We start from the raw sequence: 23,803 nt of genomic DNA, 5'->3' as shown, positions 1-23,803 counted from the left end.
CCTGAGGGACGTGAGGTCGCGGTGCGTGTCGCGTGACCCCACGGTGCTGAGGCTGGTGTACAGCGAGACCGAGTCATTATCATCATCATAGGCAGTCCCTCGGAACCGAGGGAGACTTGCTTCCACTCTAAAAGTGAGTCCTCAGGTGGCTGAACAGTCCAATATGAGAACCACAGACTCTTGTCACAGGTGGCACAGACAGTGGTTGAAGGAAAGGGGAGGGTGGGACTGGTTTGCCGCACGCTCCTTCCGCTGCCTGCGCTTGCTTTCTGCGCGCTCTCGGCGACGAGACTCGAGGTGCTCAGCGCCCTCCCGGATGCACTTCCTCCACTTAGGGCCGACTGGTCTTTGGCCCGGGGGACTCCCAGGTGTCGGTGGGGGATGTCGCACTTTATCAGGGAGGCTTTGAGGGTGTCCCTTGTAACGTTTCCTCTGCCCACCTTTGGCTCGTTTGCCGTGTAGGAGTTCCGAGTCGAGCGCTTGCTTTGGGAGTCTCGTGTCTGGGGGCATGCGGACAATGTGGCCCTGCCCAGCGGAGCTGGTCGAGTGTGGTCAGTGCTTCGATGCTGGGGACGTTGGCCTGGTCGAGGACGCTAATGTTGGTGCGCCTGTCCTCCCGGGGGATTTGCAGGATCTTGCGGAGACATCGTTGGTGGTATTTCTCCAGCGACTTGAGGTGCCTACTGTACATGGTCCATGTCTTTGAGCCATACAGGAGGGCGGGTATCACTACAGCCCTGTAGACCATGAGCTTGGTGGTGGATTTGAGGGCCTGGTCTTCAAACACTCTTCCTCAGGCGGCCAAAGGCTGCACTGGCGCACTGGAGGCGGTGTTGGATCTTGTCGCGATGTCTGCCATGGTTGATAGGAGGCTCCCGAGGTATGGGAAATGGTCCACGGTGGGACCATGTGCCCCAAAGTGGACCGCCGGCCTCCAGCTGCTGGCCCACTGCTTGGCGGAGGTCTCCCACATCCCCGGTGGGAGGGCGGGCATCTACCTCGGCCCCTACGTGACGTCCAGAGCCAACTCCGCCCTCCACACCAAGAGACAGATCTGCCAGCCGCTGAGATCCAGCGATACAGGTGAGGCTGCTTCCTCTGGGGGGGGCGATGCCCGCGACGGGAGCGCTGTCCCACCGGGAGAGATTGAGACGATTGGGCCCCTACTCTCTGGGGCTTAGAAGAATGAGAACATAAGAAATAGGAGCAGGAGTCGGCCATTCGGCCCCTCAAGCCTGCTCCGCCATTCAATAAGATCATGGCTGATCTGATCAAGGCCTGTAAAATGATGAAAGGGGTTCGATAGGGTAGACGTAGAGACGGTGTTTCCAGTTGTGGCGGGGACCAGAACTAGGGGCGGGGGAGGGGGCAGTAAGTGGGGCAATGATGTGCGGAGGAGAGGGGGGAAAGTCGGAACCAGAGCTCCCGCCCCGGACCACTAATCCAGCGTTACTGCAGGTGCCTGGGTGTGACTCACCCCACAGTGGAATTCCCTGCCGACACTGAGTGTCGAGACTCACGCCTGGGCAGGGGGGTGGGGACATGGAGAGGGGGGTGGGGGGGTTGGTGTCGTGGAGCCCCAACCCATGCAGGAGAGAGGGAGAGAGATAGAAGCACATCACCAGAGGTAGCAGCTGGGAATATTGGTCTGCAGACAGAAAATAAACTCCCTTTTAAGGTCCGATTCAGGGACACGTGATTGTATTACTGTGCAATTCTGATATTTGGCCATGAAATACCGATTGGGTTCGCTGGGTCAGTCAGTTAGGAGTTAGTCATTTACCAGAAGACGCACAAACTAAAAGCACATTCTGCTAAGCGTGCAGTATTGGTCGATGGGGGCAGAGAGCAAACTATAATTGGTGTGACAATGCTGCTACTGTCCTCAAATCCCCCTGAGGAGCAGGTCACTGGCTGAGCATTGGTCCCTTCACATTCCCCCGCCTGTCGGAGGTGGTACGTTGGGTCAGACAGCAGCTCCTTCTCACAGCTGCCCGTGCAAACTCACACCCGGCCTGGTCACACCCCACCCTCTCTGCCCAGGCCCGGGGCTAGTGCAAGTGTGAGGGCAAGGTGATCAGCACAATAGGCAGTGATCAGGAGCAGGAACCTTGGCTGATTTCCCCTCCTCTCTCTAACCCAGGGGTCACTGGGCAGTGATCAGGAGCAGGAACCCTGGCTGATTTCCCCACTCCCTCTAACCCAGGGGTCACTGGGCAGTGATCAGGAGCAGGAACCCTGGCTGATTTCCCCACTCCCTCTAACCCAGGGGGTCACTGGACAGTGATCAGGAGCAGGAACCCGGGCTGATTTCCCCTCTCTCTAACCCAGGGGTCACTGGGCAGTGATCAGGAGCAGGAACCCTGGCTGATTTCCCCTCTCTCTAACCCAGGGGTCACTGGGCAGTGATCAGGAGCAGGAACCCTGGCTGATTTCCCCACTCCCTCTAACCCAGGGGTCACTGGGCAGTGATCAGGAGCAGGAACCCTGGCTGATTTCCCCTCCTCTCTCTAACCCAGGGGTCACTGGACAGTGATCAGGAGCAGGAACCCTGGCTGATTTCCCCACTCCCTCTAACCCAGGGGTCACTGGGCAGTGATCAGGAGCAGGAACCCTGGCTGATTTCCCCACTCCCTCTAACCCAGGGGGTCACTGGACAGTGATCAGGAGCAGGAACCCGGGCTGATTTCCCCTCTCTCTAACCCAGGGGTCACTGGGCAGTGATCAGGAGCAGGAACCCTGGCTGATTTCCCCTCTCTCTAACCCAGGGGTCACTGGGCAGTGATCAGGAGCAGGAACCCTGGCTGATTTCCCCTCCTCTCTCTAACCCAGGGGTCACTGGGCAGCGAACAGGAGCAGGAACCCTGGCTGATTTCCCTCTCTCTCTAACCCAGGGGTCACTGGGCAATGATCAGGAGCAGGAACCCTGGCTGATTTCCCCTCTCTCTAACCCAGGGGTCACTGGGCAGTGATCAGGAGCAGGAACCCTGGCTGATTTCCCCTCCTCTCTCTAACCCAGGGGTCACTGGGCAGCGAACAGGAGCAGGAACCCTGGCTGATTTCCCTCTCTCTCTAACCCAGGGGTCACTAGACAGTGATCAGGAGCAGGAACCCTGGCTGATTTCCCCTCCTCTCTCTAACCCAGGGGTCACTGGGCAGTGATCAGGAGCAGGAACCCTGGCTGATTTCCCCTCTCTCTCTAACCCAGGGGTCACTGGGCAGTGATCAGGAGCAGGAACCCTGGCTGATTTCCCCTCTCTCTAACCCAGGGGTCACTGAGCAGTGATCAGGAGCAGGAACCCTGGCTGATTTCCCTCTCTCTCTAACCCAGGGGTCACTGGGCAATGATCAGGAGCAGGAACCCTGGCTGATTTCCCCTCTCTCTAACCCAGGGGTCACTGGGCAGTGATCAGGAGCAGGAACCCGGGCTGATTTCCCTCTCTCTCTAACCCAGGGGTCACTGGGCAATAATCAGGAGCAGGAACCCTGGCTGATTTCCCCTCTCTCTAACCCAGGGGTCACTGGGCAGTGATCAGGAGCAGGAACCCTGGCTGATTTTCCCTCTCTCTAACCCAGGGATCACTGGGCAATGATCAGGAGCAGGAACCCTGGTTGATTGCCCCTCTCTCTAACCCAGGGGTCACTGGGCAGTGATCAGGAGCAGGAACCCGGGCTGATTTCCCCTCTCTCTAACCCAGGGGTCACTGGGCAGTGATCAGGAGCAGGAACCCTGGCTGATTTCCCCTCCTCTCTCTAACCCAGGGGTCACTGGGCAGCGAACAGGAGCAGGAACCCTGGCTGATTTCCCTCTCTCTCTAACCCAGGGGTCACTGGGCAATGATCAGGAGCAGGAACCCTGGCTGATTTCCCCTCTCTCTAACCCAGGGGTCACTGGGCAGTGATCAGGAGCAGGAACCCTGGCTGATTTCCCCTCCTCTCTCTAACCCAGGGGTCACTGGGCAGCGAACAAGAGCAGGAACCCTGGCTGATTTCCCCTCTCTCTAACCCAGGGGTCACTGGGCAATGATCAGGAGCCGGAACCCTGGCTGATTTCCCCCTCTCTCTAACCCAGGGGTCACTGGGCAGTGATCAGGAGCAGGAACCCTGGCTGATTTCCCCTCTCTCTAACCCAGGTGTCACTGAGCAGTGATCAGGAGCAGGAACCTTGGCTGATTTCCCCTCTCTCTAACCCAGGGGGTCACTGGACAGTGATCAGGAGCAGGAACCCTGGCTGATTTCCTCTCTCTCTAACCCAGGGGTCACTGGGCAGTGATCAGGAGCAGGAACCCTGGCTGATTTCTCCCTTTCTCTAACCCAGGGGTCACTGGGCAGTGATCAGGAGCAGGAACCCTGGCTGATTTCCCCTCTTTCTCTAATCCAGGGGTCACTGGGCAGTGATCAGGAGCAGGAACCCTGGCTGATTTCCCCTCTCTCTAACCCAGGGGTTACTGGGCAGTGATCAGGAGCAGGAACCCTGGCTGATTTCCCTCTCTCTAACCCAGGGGTCACTGGGCAGTGATCAGGAGCAGGAACCCTGGCTGATTTCCCTCTCTCTAACCCAGGGGTCACTGGGCAATGATCAGGATAAGGAACCCTGGCTAATTTCCCCTCTCTCTAACCCAGGGGTCACTGGGCAGTGATCAGGAGCAGGAAACCGGGCTGATTTTCCCTCTCTCTCTAACCCAGGGATCACTGGGCAGTGATCAGGAGCAGGAACCCTGGCTGATTTCCCCTCTCTCTAACCCAGGGGTCACTGGGCAATGATCAGGAGCAGGAACCCTGGCTGATTTCCCCTCTCTTTAACCCAGGGATCACTGGGCAATGATCAGGAGCAGGAATCCTGGTTGATTTCCCCTCTCTCTAACCCAGGGGTCACTGGGCAATGATCAGGAGCAGGAACCCTGGTTGATTTCCCATCTCTCTAACCCAGGGGTCACTGGGCAGTGATCAGGAGCAGGAACCCTGGCTGATTTCCCCTCTCTCTAATCCAGGGGTCACTGGGCAGTGATCAGGAGCAGGAACCCTGGCTGATTTCCCCTCTCTCTAACCCAGGGGTTACTGGGCAGTGATCAGGAGCAGGAACCCTGGCTGATTTCCCTCTCTCTAACCCAGGGGTCACTGGGCAGTGATCAGGAGCAGGAACCCTGGCTGATTTCCCTCTCTCTAACCCAGGGGTCACTGGGCAATGATCAGGATAAGGAACCCTGGCTAATTTCCCCTCTCTCTAACCCAGGGGTCACTGGGCAGTGATCAGGAGCAGGAAACCGGGCTGATTTCCCCTCTCTCTCTAACCCAGGGATCACTGGGCAGTGATCAGGAGCAGGAACCCTGGCTGATTTCCCCTCTCTCTAACCCAGGGGTCACTGGTCAATGATCAGGAGCAGGAACCCTGGCTGATTTCCCCTCTCTCTAACCCAGGGATCACTGGGCAATGATCAGGAGCAGGAATCCTGGTTGATTTCCCCTCTCTCTAACCCAGGGGTCACTGGGCAATGATCAGGAGCAGGAACCCTGGTTGATTTCCCCTCTCTCTAACCCAGGGGTCACTGGGCAGTGATCAGGAGCAGGAACCCTGGCTGATTTCCCCTCTCTCTAACCCAGGGGTCACTAGACAGTGATCAGGAGCAGGAACCCTGGCTGATTTCCCCTCTCTCTAACCCAAGGGGCACTAGACAGTGATCAGGAGTTAGAACCCTGGCTGATTTCCCCTCCTCTCTCTAACCCAGGGGTCACTGGGCAGTGATCAGGAGCAGGAACTCTGGCTGATTTCCCCTCTTTCTAACCCAGGGGTCACTGGACAGTGATCAGGAGCAGGAACCCTGGCTGATTTCCCCTCTCTCTCGAACCCAGGGGGTCACTGGACAGTGATCAGGAGCAGGAACCCGGGCTGATTTCCCCTCTCTCTAACCCAGGGGTCACTGGACAGTGATCAGGAGCAGGAACCCTGGCTGATTTCCCCTCTCTCTCTAACCCAGGGGGTCACTGGACAGTGATCAGGAGCAGGAACCCGGGCTGATTTCCCCTCTCTCTCTAACCCAGGGGTCACTGGGCAGTGATCAGGAGCAGGAACCCTGGCTGATTTCCCCTCTCTCTAACCCAGGGGTCACTGGGCAGTGATCAGGAGCAGGAACCCTGGCTGATTTCCCTCTCTCTCTAACCCAGGGGTCACTGGGCAATGATCAGGAGCAGGAACCCTGGCTGATTTCCCCTCTCTCTAACCCAGGGGTCACTGGGCAGTGATCAGGAGCAGGAACCCTGGCTGATTTTCCCTCTCTCTAACCCAGGGATCACTGGGCAATGATCAGGAGCAGGAACCCTGGTTGATTTCCCCCTCTCTCTAACCCAGGGGTCACTGGGCAATGATCAGGAGCAGGAACCCTGGTTGATTTCCCCTCTCTCTAACCCAGGGGTCACTGGGCAATGATCAGGAGCAGGAACCCTGGTTGATTTCCCCTCTCTAATCCAATATGAGTGTCTGCGTGTGAGAGTGTGTGCTTACTGCTGTTTCACCAGAGCAGAGAAAAGATTTGGCAGAGTTCCCATTTGCGGTATTAAATCTCCTGAGTCCCCCGCACACCCCCAGGCTACACACATCTGGCTACAGAGACCATCAGTACTGCCCCACCGGCAGTGCGGCACTCCCTCAGTACTGCCCCTCCGACAGTGCGGGGCTCCCTCAGTACTGCCCCTCTGACAGTGTGGGGCTCCCTCAGTACTGCCCCTCCGACAGTGCGGCACTGCCTCAGTACTGCCCCTCCGACAATGTGGCACTGCCTCAGTATTGCACTGGGAGGGTCAGTCTGGATTCTGTGCTCAAATCGCTGGAGTGGGACTTGAACCCACAACCTTCTGACTCTGAGCCAGGGCTGACAACAATTTCAAATAATGGATCTCAATAATAGTCAGGTGAACCGCAGCTTATGGTCCCTCAGGGCAGTGAGATGGTATCTGACTAAACTCGTTGCCTTTGTTGACGATGTGACAATCCAGGCCGTGAGAAATTTTTCCTGAGCTGGCCGCACTCCAGTATAAGACTTGAACAGAGTTCTGTGCTGAAAGGTGACTTGTTGAGTTGGCTGCAGTGGTGATTCTGGTCAAACCCTGGGCAAGAACCAGAAATAGTCTGAAAACGAGCAAGTATCTGTCTATTTCCCCCTCCGTAACATCGCCCGTCTCCGCCCCTGCCTCAGCTCATCCGCTGCTGAAACCCTCATCCACCCCTTTGTTACCTCCAGACTCGACTATTCCAACGCAGTCCTGGCTGACCTCCCACATTCTACCCTACGTCAACTAGAGGTGATCCAAAACGCGGCTGTCCCATGTCCTAACTCGCACCCAGTCCCACTCACCCATCACCCCCTGTGCTCGCTGACCCCGTGTCCTAACTCGCACCGAGTCCCGCTCACCCATCACCCCCTGTGCTCGCTGACCCCGTGTCCTAACTCGCACCGAGTCCCGCTCACCCATCACCCCCTGTGCTCGCTGACCCCGTGTCCTAACTCGCACCCAGTCCCGCTCACCCATCACCCCCTGTGCTTGCTGACCCCGTGTCCTAACTCGCACCGAGTCCCGCTCACCCATCACCCCCTGTGCTTGCTGACCCCGTGTCCTAACTCGCACCGAGTCCCGCTCACCCATCACCCCCTGTGCTCGCTGCCCCGTGTCCTAACTCGCACAGAGTCCCGTTCACCCATCTCCCCCTGTGCTCGCTGCCCCGTGTCCTAACTCGCACCGAGTCCCGCTCACCCATCACCCCCTGTGCTCGCTGCCCCGTGTCCTAACTCGCACCGAGTCCCGCTCACCCATCACCCCCTGTGCTCGCTGCCCCGTGTCCTAACTCGCACCGAGTCCCGCTCACCCATCACCCCCTGTGCTCACTGACCTACATTGGCTCCCGGTTAAGCAACGCCTTGATTTCAAAATTCTCATCCTTGTTTACAAATCCCTCCATGGCCCTCGCCCCCTCCCTATCTCTGTAATCTCCTCCAGCCCCACAACACCCCGAGATCTCTGCGCTCCTCTAATTCTGCCCTCTTGAGCATCCCTAATTATAATCGCTCAACCATCGGTGGCCGTGCCTTCTGTTGCCTGGGCCCCAAGCTCTGGAACTCCCTCCCTAAACCTCTCCGCCTCTCTCTCCTCCTTCAAGACGCTCCTTAAAACCGACCTCTTTGACCCAGCTTTTGGTCACCTGCGCTAATTTCTCCTTACCCGGCTCGGTGTCAAAATTTTTATCACATAATACTTCTGTGAAGCGCCTTGGGGCGTTTCACTACGTTAAAGGCGCTATATAAATACAGGTTTTTGTTATTGTTGCTGCGGCAGCTCCTGATGCTGAATTACTCTGGGATTGAAACCATTGTTTTGCAGACACACACGGCAGCCTCTGTGTGCAATGCAGGATCACACAGGCAGCAAATGATTCAAATGTTCAATGTTTTTTTTGGTGGTTGTTGTGTACCTGTAAAGCATGTACTCCCATGTTCCACCACCAGGGAGCGCATCCCCTGAAGTCCCAAGGGATCTCAGCATCCCTTGGGAGCACTGTATATAAGCCGGCCCCTAAGGCCTGTTCCTCACTCTGGAGTGTCTTATTAAAGATTGAGGTCACTGTTACTTTAACCTCCCTGTGTGCAGTCTCATCTGTGTTAGGCACACAATAACTGGCGATGAGAGTACGAATCCAACGCAAAGATGCAGCAAACTGTGGGCATCCTGGAGAAGTTCTCGGAGGGTGAGGACTGGGAAGCCTATGTCGAACGGCTAGACCAGTACTTTGTAGCCAATGAGCTGGACGGAGAAGGAAGCGCTGCAAAAAGGAGAGCGGTCCTCCTCACAGTCTGCGGGGCACCAACCTACAGCCTCATGAAGAATCTTCTGGCTCCGGTGAAACCCACAGATAAGTCATATGAGGAGCTGTGTACACTGGTTCGGGAGCATCTTAACCCAACGGAGAGCGTGCTGATGGCGAGGTATCGGTTCTACACGTGCCAGCGATCTGAAGGTCAGGAAGTGGTGAGCTACGTCGCCGAGCTAAGGCGACTTGCAGGACAATGTGAGTTTGATGGCTACTTGGAGCAAATGCTCAGAAACTTTTTTGTACTGGGCATTGGCCACGAGACCATCCTACGAAAACTTTTGACTGTAGAGACACCGACCCTCAGTAAGGCCATTGCGATAGCACAGGCGTTTATGTCCACCAGTGATAACACCAAACAAATCTCTCAGCACACAAGTGCTAGCAATGATCATAAATTAACTGGAACTGTGTTTGCGAGCAGAAATGTACAGGGCAGAACCCACGAGTCTGCAACTGCCAGCAGGCCTCAGGTGACCCAGATGACTCAGAGTCCCCAACAAAGGATGAATGCAAGGCAATTCACACCTTGTTGGCATTGTGGAGGCTTCCATTCAGCCTATTCATGCCGCTTCAAAGGGTATGTTTGCAAGAGCTGTGGAACAATGGGGCACCTCCAACGAGCTGCAAACTCTGCAAAACCTGCTAACCACCACGTGGCAGAGGAAGATCCATGGCGGATCAAGCAATTTTGAGTCTCAGAGAGAGGAGGCAGATGCTGAAGTACACGGGGTGCAGACATTTTCGACGAAATGTCCACCGAAAATGCTAAACATAAAATTGAATGCCTTACCCATAGCCATGGAACTGGACACTGGTGCGAGCCAATCCACCATGAGTAAAAAGATGTTTGAGAGACTGTGGTGCAACAAGGCATTCAGACCAGCCCTGAGCCCCATCCACACGAAACTGAGAACGTACACCAAAGAGCTTATCACTGTCCTGGGCAGCGCCATGGTCAAGGCCACCTACGAGGGCACGGTGCACGAACTGCCACTCTGGATTGTCCCAGGCGATGGCCCCACACTGTTTGGAAGGAGCTGGCTGGGCAAAATCCGCTGGAACTGGGATGATATCCGAGCGCTATCACATGTCGATGAGGCCTCATGTACCCAGGTTCTGAACAAATTTCCTTCCCTTTTTGAGCCAGGCATTGGAAACTTTTCCGGGGTGAAGTTGCGGATCCACTTGGTCCCAGAGGCACAACCCATTCACCACAAGGCGCGAGCGGTACCTCACATGATGAGGGAGAGAGTGGAAATCGAGCTGGACAGGCTGCAACACGAGGGCATCATCTCCCCAGTGGAATTCAGCGAGTGGGCCAGCCCGATTGTTCCAGTACTCAAAAGTGATGGCACGGTCAGGATTTGCGGTGATTATAAAGTAACTATTAATTGTTTCTCGCTACAGAACCAATACCCACTACCTAAGGCAGACGACCGATTTGTGACGCTGGCAGGAGGCAAGATGTTCACCAAGTTCAAGCTGACTTCGGCCTACATGACGCAGGAGCTGGAGGAGTCATCGAAGGGCCTCACCTGCATCAACACGCACAAGGGACTGTTCATCTACAACAGATACCCGTTTGGAATCCGGTCGGCTGCAGCGATCTTCCAGAGAAACATGGAGAGCCTACTCAAGTCGGTATCACACATGGTGGTTTTTCAGGACGACATATTGGTCACAGGTCGGGACACCGCCGAGCACCTACAAAACCTGGAAGAGGTCCTCCAGCGACTGGATCGCGTAGGGCTGCAGCTGAAGTGGTTGAAATGCGTCTTCATGGCAACAGGAGTGGAGTTTTTGGGGAGAAAGATCGCGGCGGACGGCATTCGGCCCACAGACGCAAAGACAGAGGCTATCAGGAACACGCCCAGGCCACAGAACGTCACGGAGCTGCGGTCGTTCCTGGGACTCCTCAACTATTTTGGTAACTTCCTACCGGGGTTAAGCACCCTCTCAGAGCCCCTACATGTGTTATTGCGCAAAGGTGAGAACTGGGTATGGGAAAAAACAAGTAATTGCTTTTGAGAAAGCCAGAAACATTTTATGCTCCAACAAGCTGCTTGTATTGTATAACCCGTGTAAAAGACTTGTGCTAGCATGTGATGCGTCGTCGTACGGAGTCAGGTGTGTATTAAAACAAGCTAACGTTGCAGGGAAGTTGCAACCTGTCACCTATGCTTCCAGGAGCTTGTCTAAGGCCGAGAGGGCCTACAGCATGATTGAGAAAGAGGCATTAGCATGTGTGTTCGGGGTAAAGAAAATGCATCAGTACCTGTTTGGCCTCAAATTTGAGCTAGAAACCGATCACAAGCCCTTCATATCCCTGTTCGCTGAAAACAAGGGGATAAATACTAATGCCTCAGCCCGCATACAAAGGTGGGCACTCGCGCTATCAGCGTATGACTATACCATCCGCCACAGGCCAGACACCGAGAACTGTGCGCATGCTCTCAGTCGGCTACCATTGCCCACCACGGGGGTGGAAATGGCGCAGCCTGCAAACTTGTTGATGGTGGCGCAGCCCGCAGACTTGTTGATGGTCATGGAAGCATTTGAAAATGATAAATCACCTGTCACGGCCCGCCAGATTAGGACTTGGACCAGCCAAGATCCTCTGCTGTCCCTAGTAAAAAACTGTGTACTGCATGGGAGCTGGGCCAGCATCCCCGTTGAAATGCAAGAGCTAATCAAGCTGTTCCAGCGGCGAAAGGACAAGCTGTCCATTCAGGCAGACTGCCTGTTGTGGGGTAAACACGTAGTGCTACCCAAAAAGGGCAGAGAGATGTTCATCTCGGATCTCCACAGCACACACCCGGGTATAGTAATGATGAAAGCGATAGCCAGATCCCACGTGTGGTGGCCCGGTATCGACTCTGACTCAGAGTCCTGTGTACGGCAATGCCGTGTGTGTGCTCAGTTGAGCAACGCGCCCAGAGAGGCACCACTAAGTTTGTGGTCCTGGGCCTCCAGACCATGGTCGAGGATCCATGTCGACTATGTGGGCCCGTTTCTCGGTAAAATGTTCCTGGTGGTGGTGAATGCTTTTTCAAAATGGATTGAATGTGAAATAATGTCGGGAAGCACCGCCACCGCCACCATTGAAAGCCTGAGGGCCATGTTTTCCACCCACGGCCTGCCTGACATACTGGTCAGTGACAATGGGCCATGTTTCACCAGTGCCCAATTTAAAGAATTCATGACCCGCAATGGGATCAAACATGTCACCTCGGCCCCGTTTAAACCAGCCTCCAATGGGCAGGCAGAGCGGGCAGTACAAACCATCAAACAGAGCCTTAAACGAGTCACAGAAGGCTCACTCCAAACCCGCATGTCCCGAGTACTGCTCAGCTACCGCACGAGACCCCACTCGCTCACAGAGGTGCCCCCGGCTGAGCTACTCATGAAAAGGACACTTAAAACCAGACTCGCTGGTTCACCCCAACCTGCATGATCAGGTAGAGAGCAGGCGGCAGCAACAAAATGTAAACGATGGTCGCGCCACTGTGTCACGGGAAATTGATCTGAATGACCCTGTGTATGTGCTAAACAATGGACATGGTCCCAAGTGGATCGTGGGCACAGTGATAGCTAAAGAAGGGAGTAGGGTGTTTGTCGTCAAACTAGACAATGGACAATTTGCAGAAAGCACCTGGACCAAACGAGGCTGCGGTTCACAGACTGCCCTGAACAACCCACAGCAGACACCACCTTTCTCGAGCCCACAACACACACCCAAAGGATCAACAACACCACCCCGGACCAGGAAATTGAACCCATCACGCCCAACAGCCCAGCATGGCCAGGCTCACCCAGCAGCCCTGCAGGGCCAACAACACGCCAGCCCAGCGAGGGCACAGCCAACACACCAGAACAGACATTTGTACCGAGGCGGTCCACCAGGGAAAGAAAGGCTCCCGACCGCCTCACCTTGTAAATAGTTTTCACTTTGACTTTGGGGGGACGGGGGGAGTGATGTTGTGTATCTGTAAAGCATGCACTCCCATGTTCCGCCACCAGGGAGCTCATTCCCTGAAGTCTCAAGGGATCCCAGCATCCCTTGGGAGCACTGTATATAAGCCGGCCCCTAAGGCCTGTTCCTCACTCTGGAGTATCTTATTAAAGACTGAGGTCACTGTTACTTTAACCGTCCTGTGTGCAGGCTTATCTGTGTTAGGAACACAATAGTGGTGGTGTTGGATATTGGCCCAGGACACCGGGGAGAACTCCCCCGCTCTTCACCCAACGGGAGGGGGAGGGGGAGTGACTCGAGGGGCGTTTACTCTGCCACCTATCGCTGCAACGTCTGGAGATGGTGGAATAAGCTTCGGGACCAGGGTCCAAGGCTCGGGGTCACTGCTCCTGCCCTACTGGACTTTGAGAACAGATTGGTGAAATCGGAGCTGTTGGCTGGTGTGCGAATCCCCGAGTCACTCCGAATAGGTTCAAAGTCGGGAGCAGGCGGATTTCGCCAGTGTCACAGCTGCTGATGCACTGCGAGCCTCACTCACTCGCACACACACACATTCTCACACATGCTCAAGGGGCTGAATGGGCCTCCTCCTGTTCCTGTGTAACAGGCTCAAGGGGCTGAATGGGCCTCCTCCTGTTCCTGTGTAACAGGCTCAAGGGGCTGAATAGGCCTCCTCCTGTTCCTGTGTAACAGGCTCAAGGGGCTGAATGGGCCTCCTCCTGTTCCTGTGTAACAGGCTCGAGGGGCTGAATGGGCCTCCCCCTGCTCCTGTGCAACAGGCTCGAGGGGCTGAATGGGCCTCCCCCTGCTCCTGTGCAACAGGCTCGAGGGGCTGAATGGGCCTCCTCCTGTTGCTGTGTAACAGGCTCGAGGGGCTGAATGGGCCTCCTCCTGCTCCTGTGTAACAGGCTCGAGGGGCTGAATGGGCCTCCTCCTGTTCCTGTGTAACAGGCTCCAGGGGCTGAATGGGCCTCCTCCTGTTCCTGTGTAACAGGCTCCAGGGGCTGAATGGGCCTCCTCCTGTTCCCGTGTAACAGGCTCGAGGGGCTGAATGGGCCTCCTCCTGCGCAACAGGCTCGAGGGGCTGAATGGGCCTCCTCCTGCTCCTGTGTAACAGGCTCGAGGGGCTGAATGGGCCTCCTCCTGTTCTTGTGTAACTGGCTCGAGGGGCTGAATGGGCCTCCTCCTGTTCCTGTGTAACAGGCTCGAGGGGCTGAATGGGCCTCCTCCTGTTCCTGTGTAACAGGCTCGAGGGGCTGAATGGGCCTCCTCCTGTTCCTGTGTAACAGGCTCGAGGGGCTGAATGGGCCTCCTCCTGTTCCTGTGTAACAGGCTCCAGGGGCTAACTGTATTTCCCCTTGCCCTGGGGCTGTGGAGTAAGGACAGGGGGTTCACACACCTGGAGGAGCTCAGACAGCCTGTTGCAGAGACTGGGGCACAGAGCTGAGCAAGGGCGGCGTCACTTTAAGGAGAGAGATCGGAGCTACGATGTGGACGGAGCCAGAGGGGGGAGTGTTCAGGTTAGACCAGGAATGTTGGCTGCTCTCCCGGTCCTGCAGCCACTCACACGGCAGTGCTGCTGAAATCACGGGATTGGAGCAGTGCCTGGGCTGTCACGGTCCAGAAGCAGGCAGCTCTCCCACCCTCCCCGAGACAGGGCGAGCACTGGACACAACTCCTTCAGCAACTCAACGCACTGCGGGAATCTGTGTCCGGGGAAACCTCCAGAGAGTGCTGCTTTGAAATCGTTGTTGTGCTGTTCAGAGAGAGAGAGAGAGCGAGCGGGAGAGACAGAGGGAGAGAGAGCGGGAGAGAGAGAGAGAACGAGCAGGAGAGAGAGAGACAGAGAGAGAGAGCCATAGAAAGAGAGTGGGAGAGAGAGAAAGAGACAGAGAGACAGAGAAAGTGAGAGAAAGAGAGAGAGAGACAGAGTAAGAGACAGAGAGAGTGAGAGACAGACAGAGAGAGACAGGGACAGTGAGATACAGAGAGAGTGAGAGTGAGAGACAGAGAGAAAGAGAGAGAGAGAGAGAGAGAGACAGACAGAGAGACACACAAACAGACAGAGAGAGACAGAGACACAAACAGACAGAGAGAGAGAGACAGACAGACAGAGAGAGAGATAGAGAAAGAGAGCAAGACAGAGAGAGAGAAAGAGAGCAAGACAGAGAGAGAGACAGAGAGACAGACAGAAAGAGAGAGAGAGAGACAGAGAGGCAGAGAGAGGGAACGTGGGCGTAAGTCAGACATGTCTTGCAAAACCAGTCTTTAGAAAGTTTCTAGAAGTTTGTCTCAAGTCCCTCTGAGAGCGACTGTGAGTGAACAAGCGTAAACGTGTGAGAGTGTGCACACGCAAGTGTGAGTGTGTGGGCGAGCGTGTGAGAGTGCCAACCTGACGGCTTGCAGTCGGCAGAAGGAGGTTAATTGTTCTACATTCTGAAGAAAATTTGGGGGCGATTTGGAGATTGGACTCTCTCACAGCACATCAGGTAAGGATGATTCATTTATAGAATCAACAAAGAATTGTGAGTTTTTCAGGGATACATGGGCTGCAATGCCGGATTTTATCGCGCGTTTATTTGACAGTTTTTCTGCCAGCGCTGTCAGGAATGGGGAGAAAGCAACTTGCACAAGTGATCATTCATTTTAGGGCGATAAACTTTAATTTATTTGCAAAAGGCCACAGGAACCCAAGGCTGGCGGGAGAATGGGGAAGGGTTTAATGTAGAGATAGGGAAGGTCCCACATTCACTGTGCTCACAGACCTCAACCTGGGGAGTGGTTAGGCCGCTGAAGTCATGGTTAGAGAGGGAAATCAGCCAGGGTTCCTGCTACTGATCACTGCCCAGTGACCCCTGGGTTAGAGAGAGGGGGAAATCAGCCAGGGTTCCTGCTCCTGATCACTGCCCAGTGACCCTGGGTTAGATTGGGGGGAAATCAGCCAGGGTTCCTGCTCCTGATCATTGTCCAGTGACTCCTGGGTTAGAGAGAGGGGGAAATCAGCCCGGGTTCCTGCTCCTGATCACTGCCCAGTGACCCCTGGGTTAGAGAGAGGGGGAAATCAGCCAGGGTTCCTGCTCCTGATCACTGCCCAGTGACCCCTGGGTTAGAGAGAGGGGGAAATCAGCCAGGGTTCCTGCTCCTGATCACAGCCCAGTGACCCCTGGGTTAGAGAGAGGGGGAAATCAGCCTGGGTTCCTGCTCCTGATCACTACCCAGTGACCCCTGGGTTAGAGAGAGGGGGAAATCAGCCTGGGTTCCTGCTCCTGATCACTACCCAGTGGGAAAGCGGGTTGTATAGAGGACACAGAGAGGCTGCAAAGAGATTTGGATAGGTTAAGCGAATGGACTAAGGTTTGGCAGATGGAATCCAATGTCGGAAAGTGTGACCTTGGGGAAAAAAAACAGTAAAAGGGAATATTATTTGAATGGGGAGAAATTACAACATGCTGAGGTGCAGAGGGACCTGGGGGTCCTTGTGCATGAATCCCAAAAAGTTAGTTTGCAGGTAATCAGGAAGGCGAATGGAATGTTGGCCTTCATTGCGAGAGGGATGGAGTACAAAAGCAGGGAGGTCCTTCTGCAACTGTATAGGGTATTGGTGAGGCCGCACCTGGAGTACTGCGTGCAGTTTTGGTCACCTTACTTAAGGAAGGCTTTGGAGGGGGTACAGAGACGATTCACTAGGTTGATTCTGGAGATGAGGGGTTACCTTATGATGATAGATTGAGTAGACTGGGTCTTTACGCGTTGGAGTTCAGAAGGATGAGGGGTGATCTTATAGAAACATTTAAAATCATGACAGGGATAGACAAGATAGAGGCAGAGAGGTTGTTTCCACTGGTCGGGGTGACTAGAACTCGTTGGCACAGCCTCAAAATACGGGGGAGCCAATTTAAAACCCAGTTGAGAAGGAATTTCTTCTCCCAGAGGGTTGTGAATCTGTGGAATTCTCTGCCCAAGGAAGCAGTTGAGGCTAGCTCATTGAATATATTCAAGTCACAGATAGATAGATTTTTAACCAATAAGGGAATTAAGGGTCACGGGGAGAGGGCGGGTAAGTGGAGCTGAGTCCACGGCCAGATCAGCCATGATCTTGTTGAATGGCGGAGCAGGCTCGAGGGGCTAGATGGCCTACTCCTGTTCCTAATTCTTATGTTCTTATGACCCCTGTGTTAGAGGGAAAATCAGCCAGGGTTCCTGCTCCTGATCACTGCCCCATGACCCCTGGGTTAGAGAGAGGGGGAAATCAGCCCCCACACCCTTACATTTTCTGTTACTGGGACTTTGGGCAGATTCTCGGTCTCCTAACGCTGGACTGCCTGAACCTATTGCTGCGTGATGTGAGTGGAGGCAGCCCAGCCCTCCCTGGACTCTGTGTGATGCTGCGATGGAGCTCGCGCTGACACAGCGGGTGGGGGAAGGGGTAACGGCGCACAGGTCCGGGATCGTACTGGAGCAATCCCTGCCTCCGGCCGCAGGGTATCGAGAGAGAGGGCCGGAGTCGGCGAATTGTCGGAGCTCAGTGAACTGTGGGAATACTGGCTCACCCCTCGAGGTAACGGGAAAGGGGCAAGGAGTGAGGGACAGAGGTCAAAAGCAGGAGTCAGAGGTCGGGAGCAGGGGACAGTGGTCAGGGGCAGGGGACAGAGGCAGAGGTCTGGGTTGAGGGGGCAGAGGTCGTGAGCACGAGCAGGGGTGAGGGGCAGAGGTCGGGAGCAGCAGGGGTGAGGGACAGAGGTCGGGGAGCAGGATGTCGGGAGCAGGGGTAGAGGTCGGGAGCAGCAGCAGAGGACAGAGGTCGGGGGCCAGAGATTGGGAGCAGGGGCAGAGATCGGGAACAGGGGACAGAGGTCGGGGGTCAGGGGCAGAGGTAGGGAGCAGCAGCAAGGGTCAGAGCTCGGGAGCAGCAGCTGGGGGAAGGGGCCATTGTGTGTGCTGCATGGCGAGGCTGGGTGTCGGGGGGGTGGGTGAGTGTTGCCTGCAGTGGATCCCGTGCTGATCCCCGGATCCGCTTTGTTGTTGCAGTGTCGAAGACCCGCCTCACCCGTAACCATGGGTGTGAAGGTGCTGAGGTGTTTCTCCTGGTACAACCGGCGCAAGGAACGCAGCAAGCTGGCCCAGAGCACGCGGCTGGAGGGTGAGTCTCGTTCGTCCCGTCCCCTCCCCTCCCCTCGCTCAGTGCCTCTGCTCAACACCGCCCCCGCCTCCCAGGGAGGCTGACTCTTTTCCCCCCTGCCCGCTACCACCGACATCAACTGCTCTCTGATACCTCACTCAACTGACCGTTCTTCAGGCCTGGACTGAGGGCAGGCTATTCAACTACATGGGCCATCGCAGTCAGGCCTCAGTGGCCACTTGCATGGGTGGGGGGGGGGCAATGAACTGTGATCAGGAAGTGGAACTGAGTCCCAGAGTGGAGCACCCCGCTGATTTTGCTCCTGGCGCCCCCCCGAGTGGAGAGATTCTCCTGGCCCTCCAATCGCCCCCCACCCCCGCAGGCCCCGATGGAGGCCACAGCTCAGCACCCCGCCCAGGGAAGGAGCGACGGTGGATGCCACCTTACAGTCGAGGAACAGCGAGCCGATGATGGGGACCCAACCACGGTCTCCTCTCCCCCTCCCCCCAGGGTAGATGCAGAGAGGATGTTTCCCCTCGTGGGGGAATCTAGAACGAGGGGGCATAGTTTCAGAATAAGGGGTTGCCCATTTAAAACTGAGATGAGGAGGAATTTCTTCTCCCAGAGGGTGGTGAATCTGTGGAATTCTCTGCCCCAGAGAGCTGTGGAGGCTGGGTCCTAGAATGTATTTAAGGTGGAGATAGACAGATATTTGGGCGATAAGGGAGTCGAGGGCGGGGAAGTGGAGCTGAGTCCATGATCAGATCAGCCATGATCTTATTGAATGGCGGAGCAGGCTCGAGGGGCCGAATGGCCGACTCCTGCTCCTATTTCTTGTGTTCTTCTGTTATGTTCTTATGAATTGGCTCCCGTTAGGATGACTTGCTTGCTAACTGTCCTTCTGCCCTCCCTTCAGGCCCCGTGACCTCGCTGGAGACTGCCAGTCAGCGCAAGAGCAGCAATGACAGCTACGCTCAGAAAAGCCGGGCCTACTACAGCGAGAAGGCGCGCGTCTCCTTCCGCCACGAGCTGGACTCTGCCACCTCCGTCATCAACTCCACCAACTGACCCTTCACCTTCCCCCTCTGACCTGCACCGTTCTGCTGCTTCTCTGGGTCAAACGCGAGCCCTCCCCTCCACCAGGCTCCAGCTGGTCTGGTCACCGCGGTGTGACTTTGGGGTGAGGGGGGTTGGGTGGGGTGTTCGGGGGCCAAGCAACCTGCAAACAGAGCATTGTATGGGCTTATTGCTTCTTTGCCAATGACCTCAAGGAATGTTTGGGGGGGGGGGGGGGGGGGCGCGCGCGGAGAAGGTTTGTGGTTTAAACACTACTCGTCGTCCAATTACACTTTCTCTTCATCAATAGGGCTTGCTTTTCATTCCTGGGATGTGGCCGTCGCTGGCAAGGCCCAGCATTTATTGCCCATCCCTAATTGCCCCTTGAGAAGGTGGTGGTGAGCCGCCTTCTTGAACCGCTGCAGTCCGTGTGGTGAAGGTGCTCCCACAGTGCTGTTAGGGAGGGGGTTCCAGGATTGTGATCCAGCGACGATGAAGGAACGGCCGATATATTTCCCAGTCAGGATGGTGTGTGACTGGGAGGGGAACGTGGAGGTGGTGGTGTTCCCATGCGCCTGCTGCCCTTGTCCTTCTAGGCGGTAGAGGTCGCGGGTTTGGGAGTTGCTGCAGTGTATCTTGTAGATGGTACACACTGCAGCCAGGCGGCGCCAGTGGTGGAGGGAGTGAGTGTTGAAGGTGGTGGGTAGCGTGTCGATCAAGCGGGCTGCTTGGTCCTGGATGGTGTCGAGCTTCTCGAGTGTTGTTGGAGCTGCAACTCAAGGCAAAGTGGAGAGTGTTCCATCACACTCCTGACTTGTGTCTTGTAGATGGTGGAAAGGCTTTGGGGAGTCAGGAGGTGAGACACTCGCCGCACAATACCCAGCCTCTGACCCACTCTTGTTGTCACAGTATTTCTGTGGCTGGTCCAGTGAAGTTTCTGGTCATAGGCGCATGTGTAGGGATCTGAATCTGCAGGAACCAATCACGGCAGGGCAGCTGCTGAGAATTTGGAAAGCAAGGTACTACAGCATCAGTCTTTGGGCATTTCACACCAATTGTGTAGCTTTATTAACTGGAGTACACGGTGCACCATTTAGGGAATTAAATAGGGCACAGTCCCTGATGGAGAATGGCCACGGGCTGTGGGAGGGGATTGAGTGGGCGGGGAGAGTGTACACAGGCTGTGGGAGGGGATTGAGTGGGCGGGGAGAGTGTACACAGGCTGTGGGAGGGGATTGAGTGGGCGGGGAGAGTGTACACAGGCTGTGGGAGGAGATTGAGTGGGCGGGGAGAATGTACACAGGCTGTGGGAGGGGATTGAGTGGGTGGGTTTTGTGTACACAGGCTGTGGGTGGGGATGGAGTGGGCGGGGAGAGTGTACACAGGCTGTGGGAGGAGATTGAGTGGTCGGGGAGAATGTACACAGGCTGTGGGAGGGGGATTGAGTGGGCGGGGAGAGTGTACACAGGCAGTGGAAGGGGATTGAGTGGGTGGGGATTGTGTACACAGGCTGTGGGCGGGGATTGAGTGGGCGGGGAGAGTGTACACAGGCTGTGGGAGGGGATTGAGTGGGCGGGAAGAGTGTACACAGGCTGTGGGAGGGGGATTGAGTGGGCGGGGAGAGTGTACACAGGCTGTGGGAGGGGATTGAGTGGGCGGGAAGAGTGTACACAGGCTGTGGGAGGGGGATTGAGTGGGAGGGGGATTGAGTGGGCGGGGAGAGTGTACACAGGCAGTGGAAGGGGATTGAGTGGGTGGGGTTTGTGTACACAGGCTGTGGGAGGGGATTGAGTGGGTGGGGTTTGTGTACACAGGCTGTGGGAGGGGATTGAGTGGGCGGGGAGAGTGTACACAGGTTGTGGGAGGGGATTGAGTGGGCGGGGAGAGTGTACACAGGCTGTGGGAGGGGATTGAGTGGGCGGGGAGAGTGTACACAGGCTGTGGGAGGGGGATTGAGTGGGCGGGGAGAGTGTACACAGGCAGTGGAAGGGGATTGAGTGGGTGGGGTTTGTGTACACAGGCTGTGGGAGGGGATTGAGTGGGTGGGGTTTGTGTACACAGGCTGTGGGAGGGGATTGAGTGGGTGGGGTTTGTGTACACAGGCTGTGGGTGGGGATGGAGTGGGTGGGGTTTGTGTACACAGGCTGTGGGAGGGGATTGAGTGGGTGGGGTTTGTGTACACAGGCTGTGGGTGGGGATGGAGTGGGTGGGGTTTGTGTACACAGGCTGTGGGTGGGATTAGTGGGTGGGGAAGGAGTGGGTGGGGAAGAGCCCGTTTACAGGAGGAATCTTTAGTCACAGTTTAACCAGAGGGTGTGTATTATCATGCTTCAAGGCTCACGAATCCAACAACAAGGCGTTAACCGGCATTGAATATATATGCATTGATACCATAATGCTTGTATTATTGGCCTGGGGCTGCACAGTGTGTTTATTTTCCCGATTGTAAATGATTACCCTGTGCGCCTTTCTGTATTCACTGTCTGGGTTTACATTAAACTGCCGTCACAGATGTGTTAATTCGCTAATGAAAGATACAAGGCAGGATTATTGAAAGTTTTATGTTACAAACACACACACACACAAACAAAGCGAGACTTGCCTTTCTACAGTGCTCGGGGCCCCAAAGTGTTTACAGACAATGAGGCACAGAGAGCTGGCGGATCCCAGGGCCCATCCCTGGCTGCTCGGGGCGGGCTAGAGAGGCTACAATTATACGCAGTCATTGGGCGAGAGGGATTGGGCGATGGGGAGGCGCGACGGATTGGGCGATGGGGAGGGGGGGGCGCGACGGATTGGGCGATGGGGAGGGGGGGGGGCGCGACGGATTGGGCGATGGGGAGGGGGGGGCGCGACGGATTGGGCGATGGGGTGGGGGGGGGGCACGCCGGATTGGCCAATGGGGAGGGGAGGGGCACGACGGATTGGGTGATGGGGCGATGCCTCCCACAGTTTAATATCCTGGCAACACTCTGTCTCGGGGGGAGGGCGGTGTGGGAGAGCCGGTGCTCCAGGAGAGGAGCCACGAGGTGACAAAATGTAAAGTTTAATCCGGAACGGTTCGTAATCTCTTTAGACTTTGAAGCTTTGGTCCCTTCGTCAACGTTGAGGCTTTAAACTCCCGCCATCTCTCCAGCCCCGCTCGGCCCAGGGCGGTCGGTCCGATGCGGGAGCGGGGCCAACCGCGGGGTCCTTGGTCAATCCTGGGCCGACAGGCGGACGGGTTTGGGCTGGGCTACTTGCTCCAGACACTGCACCATCCTCGCCACTCTCTGCAGCCCGTCCTCCTCCAGCACATGCCGCGACTGGCACAGGGACTCCTGGGGGAGGGAGCGAAAGGAACACAGTGAGACACAGCGCTCGGCCAGCACCGACATCTGGCAACTCGCCGCGTACAGGGGCCTGGTCACTGTTACACTGCACCCCGGGGCTGGAGCCGGGGGTGGAGGAACTTGGGATGTAGGAGAGGTGGAGCGGGGGGGGGGTGGAGGAACTTGGGATGTAGGGGAGGTGGAGCCGGGGGGGGGGGGGGGGGGTGGAGAGCCGGGGGCGGGAGCGGTGGAAAGCCGGGGGTGGGTGGAGAGCCGGGGGGGGGGTGGAGGAACTTGGGGTGGAGCCGGGGTCGGGAGGGGGGCAGAGCCAGGGGGGGGGGGGGGGGTGGAGGAACTTGGGGTGTAAGGGGGGGTGGAGCCGGGGTCGGGAGGGGGGCGGAGCCAGGGAGGGGGGGGGTGGAGGAACTTGGGGTGTAGGGGGGGTGGAGCCGGGGTCGGGAGGGGGGCAGAGCCGGGGGGGGGGGGTGGAGGAACTTGGGGTGTAAGGGGGGGTGGAGCCGGGGTCGGGAGGGGGGCGGAGCCGGGGAGGGGGGGGTGGAGGAACTTGGGGTGTAGGGGGGGTGGAGCTGGGGTCGGGAGGGGGGCAGAGCCGGGGGGGGGGGGGGGGGGGGGAGAGGCAGGGGTGTGGAAGGGGCGGGGGAGGTTTGAACAGCCGGATCCCCCAGCCCCACTCACTCTTTAGCGACCCCCGCTGGAAAGCGAGTGCGTTGGCAGCGAGGACCAGGTGGGGCTCGGCTTGCGAAACCCTCAAGGCCGAATTGCGTGGGCTCGCCTGAACAACGGCCACTGGAGGGCGGCCCCTGCCCCTCGAGCCCCGTACCCGGGGAGGGAGGTGGGTCCATACCCCAGCAAGAACCAACACCCACAGCGGGGGGGGGGTAATGGTTCTGCCTCTGCACACATTTCCCCCCAATATCGAAGGGGCTGAGGATTCTTGCTTCCCTGCCCCCAGTGACAAGGGCCCCTTTAACCAGCAACCATGCAGCATTCCACCACCAGCAGCTATTGAAAACAGCGAGAATGTGGGGTCAATCCCCACCAGCCGGGAGGGGGTCAATCCCCCTTTGTCCAGAGCAGCCCCTTTAAACAGACACCAGTGAACATGCAAAGGCCAAGTGCATAGCTGCCCTGTGCCCCCCCACCATTGAAACACAATACCAGGAGCCCAGTGAGTGTGCACGGGTCTCACGGGTTACCAGAACACCCCCCCACAATCCGCGGGTTAATCACACGGCATGCACCCCTCGAGGGTTAGCGGTTTTCAGCGTCACCACAAAGATCGTTACCTGGGTCCGATGCAGCCGTTGGTAGTCAGGTCTCAATCTGGAATCTTTGGAAACGTCCCGGCGATGAGCAAACTTCCCCCCCCAGCCCCCCCCCCTCCCCAATTCCCGAAGGGGTTCCAGTCTGGAACCCAGCCGCCCCCTCCACCAGCAACTCGTCGTGCTAACGCCCCTAGCCCC

At 56.7% G+C, this 23,803-nt stretch overlaps 2 protein-coding genes across 3 annotated transcripts in view; one reads left to right on the top strand and one right to left on the bottom strand.

The window, feature by feature from the left end:
* LOC139232695 (profilin-1-like) overlaps positions 1–23,803 on the top strand; it is a 762,729-nt gene that overhangs the window by 551,817 nt on the left and 187,109 nt on the right. The gene's annotated exons all lie outside the window — the stretch shown is intronic.
* LOC139233054 (DISP complex protein LRCH3-like) overlaps positions 22,206–23,803 on the bottom strand; it is a 37,632-nt gene continuing 36,034 nt past the window's right edge. Inside the window, exon 18 of the mRNA XM_070863574.1 lies at positions 22,206–22,328. Within this exon, the coding sequence (XP_070719675.1) occupies positions 22,206–22,328 (123 nt within the window). The remainder of the gene's footprint in view (positions 22,329–23,803) is intronic.

This window comes from Pristiophorus japonicus, chromosome 20, assembly GCF_044704955.1.
Source record: "Pristiophorus japonicus isolate sPriJap1 chromosome 20, sPriJap1.hap1, whole genome shotgun sequence".
In the NCBI taxonomy this organism is placed as follows: Eukaryota; Metazoa; Chordata; class Chondrichthyes; family Pristiophoridae; genus Pristiophorus; species Pristiophorus japonicus.
This window is presented reverse-complemented; position numbering and strand designations above follow the sequence as displayed.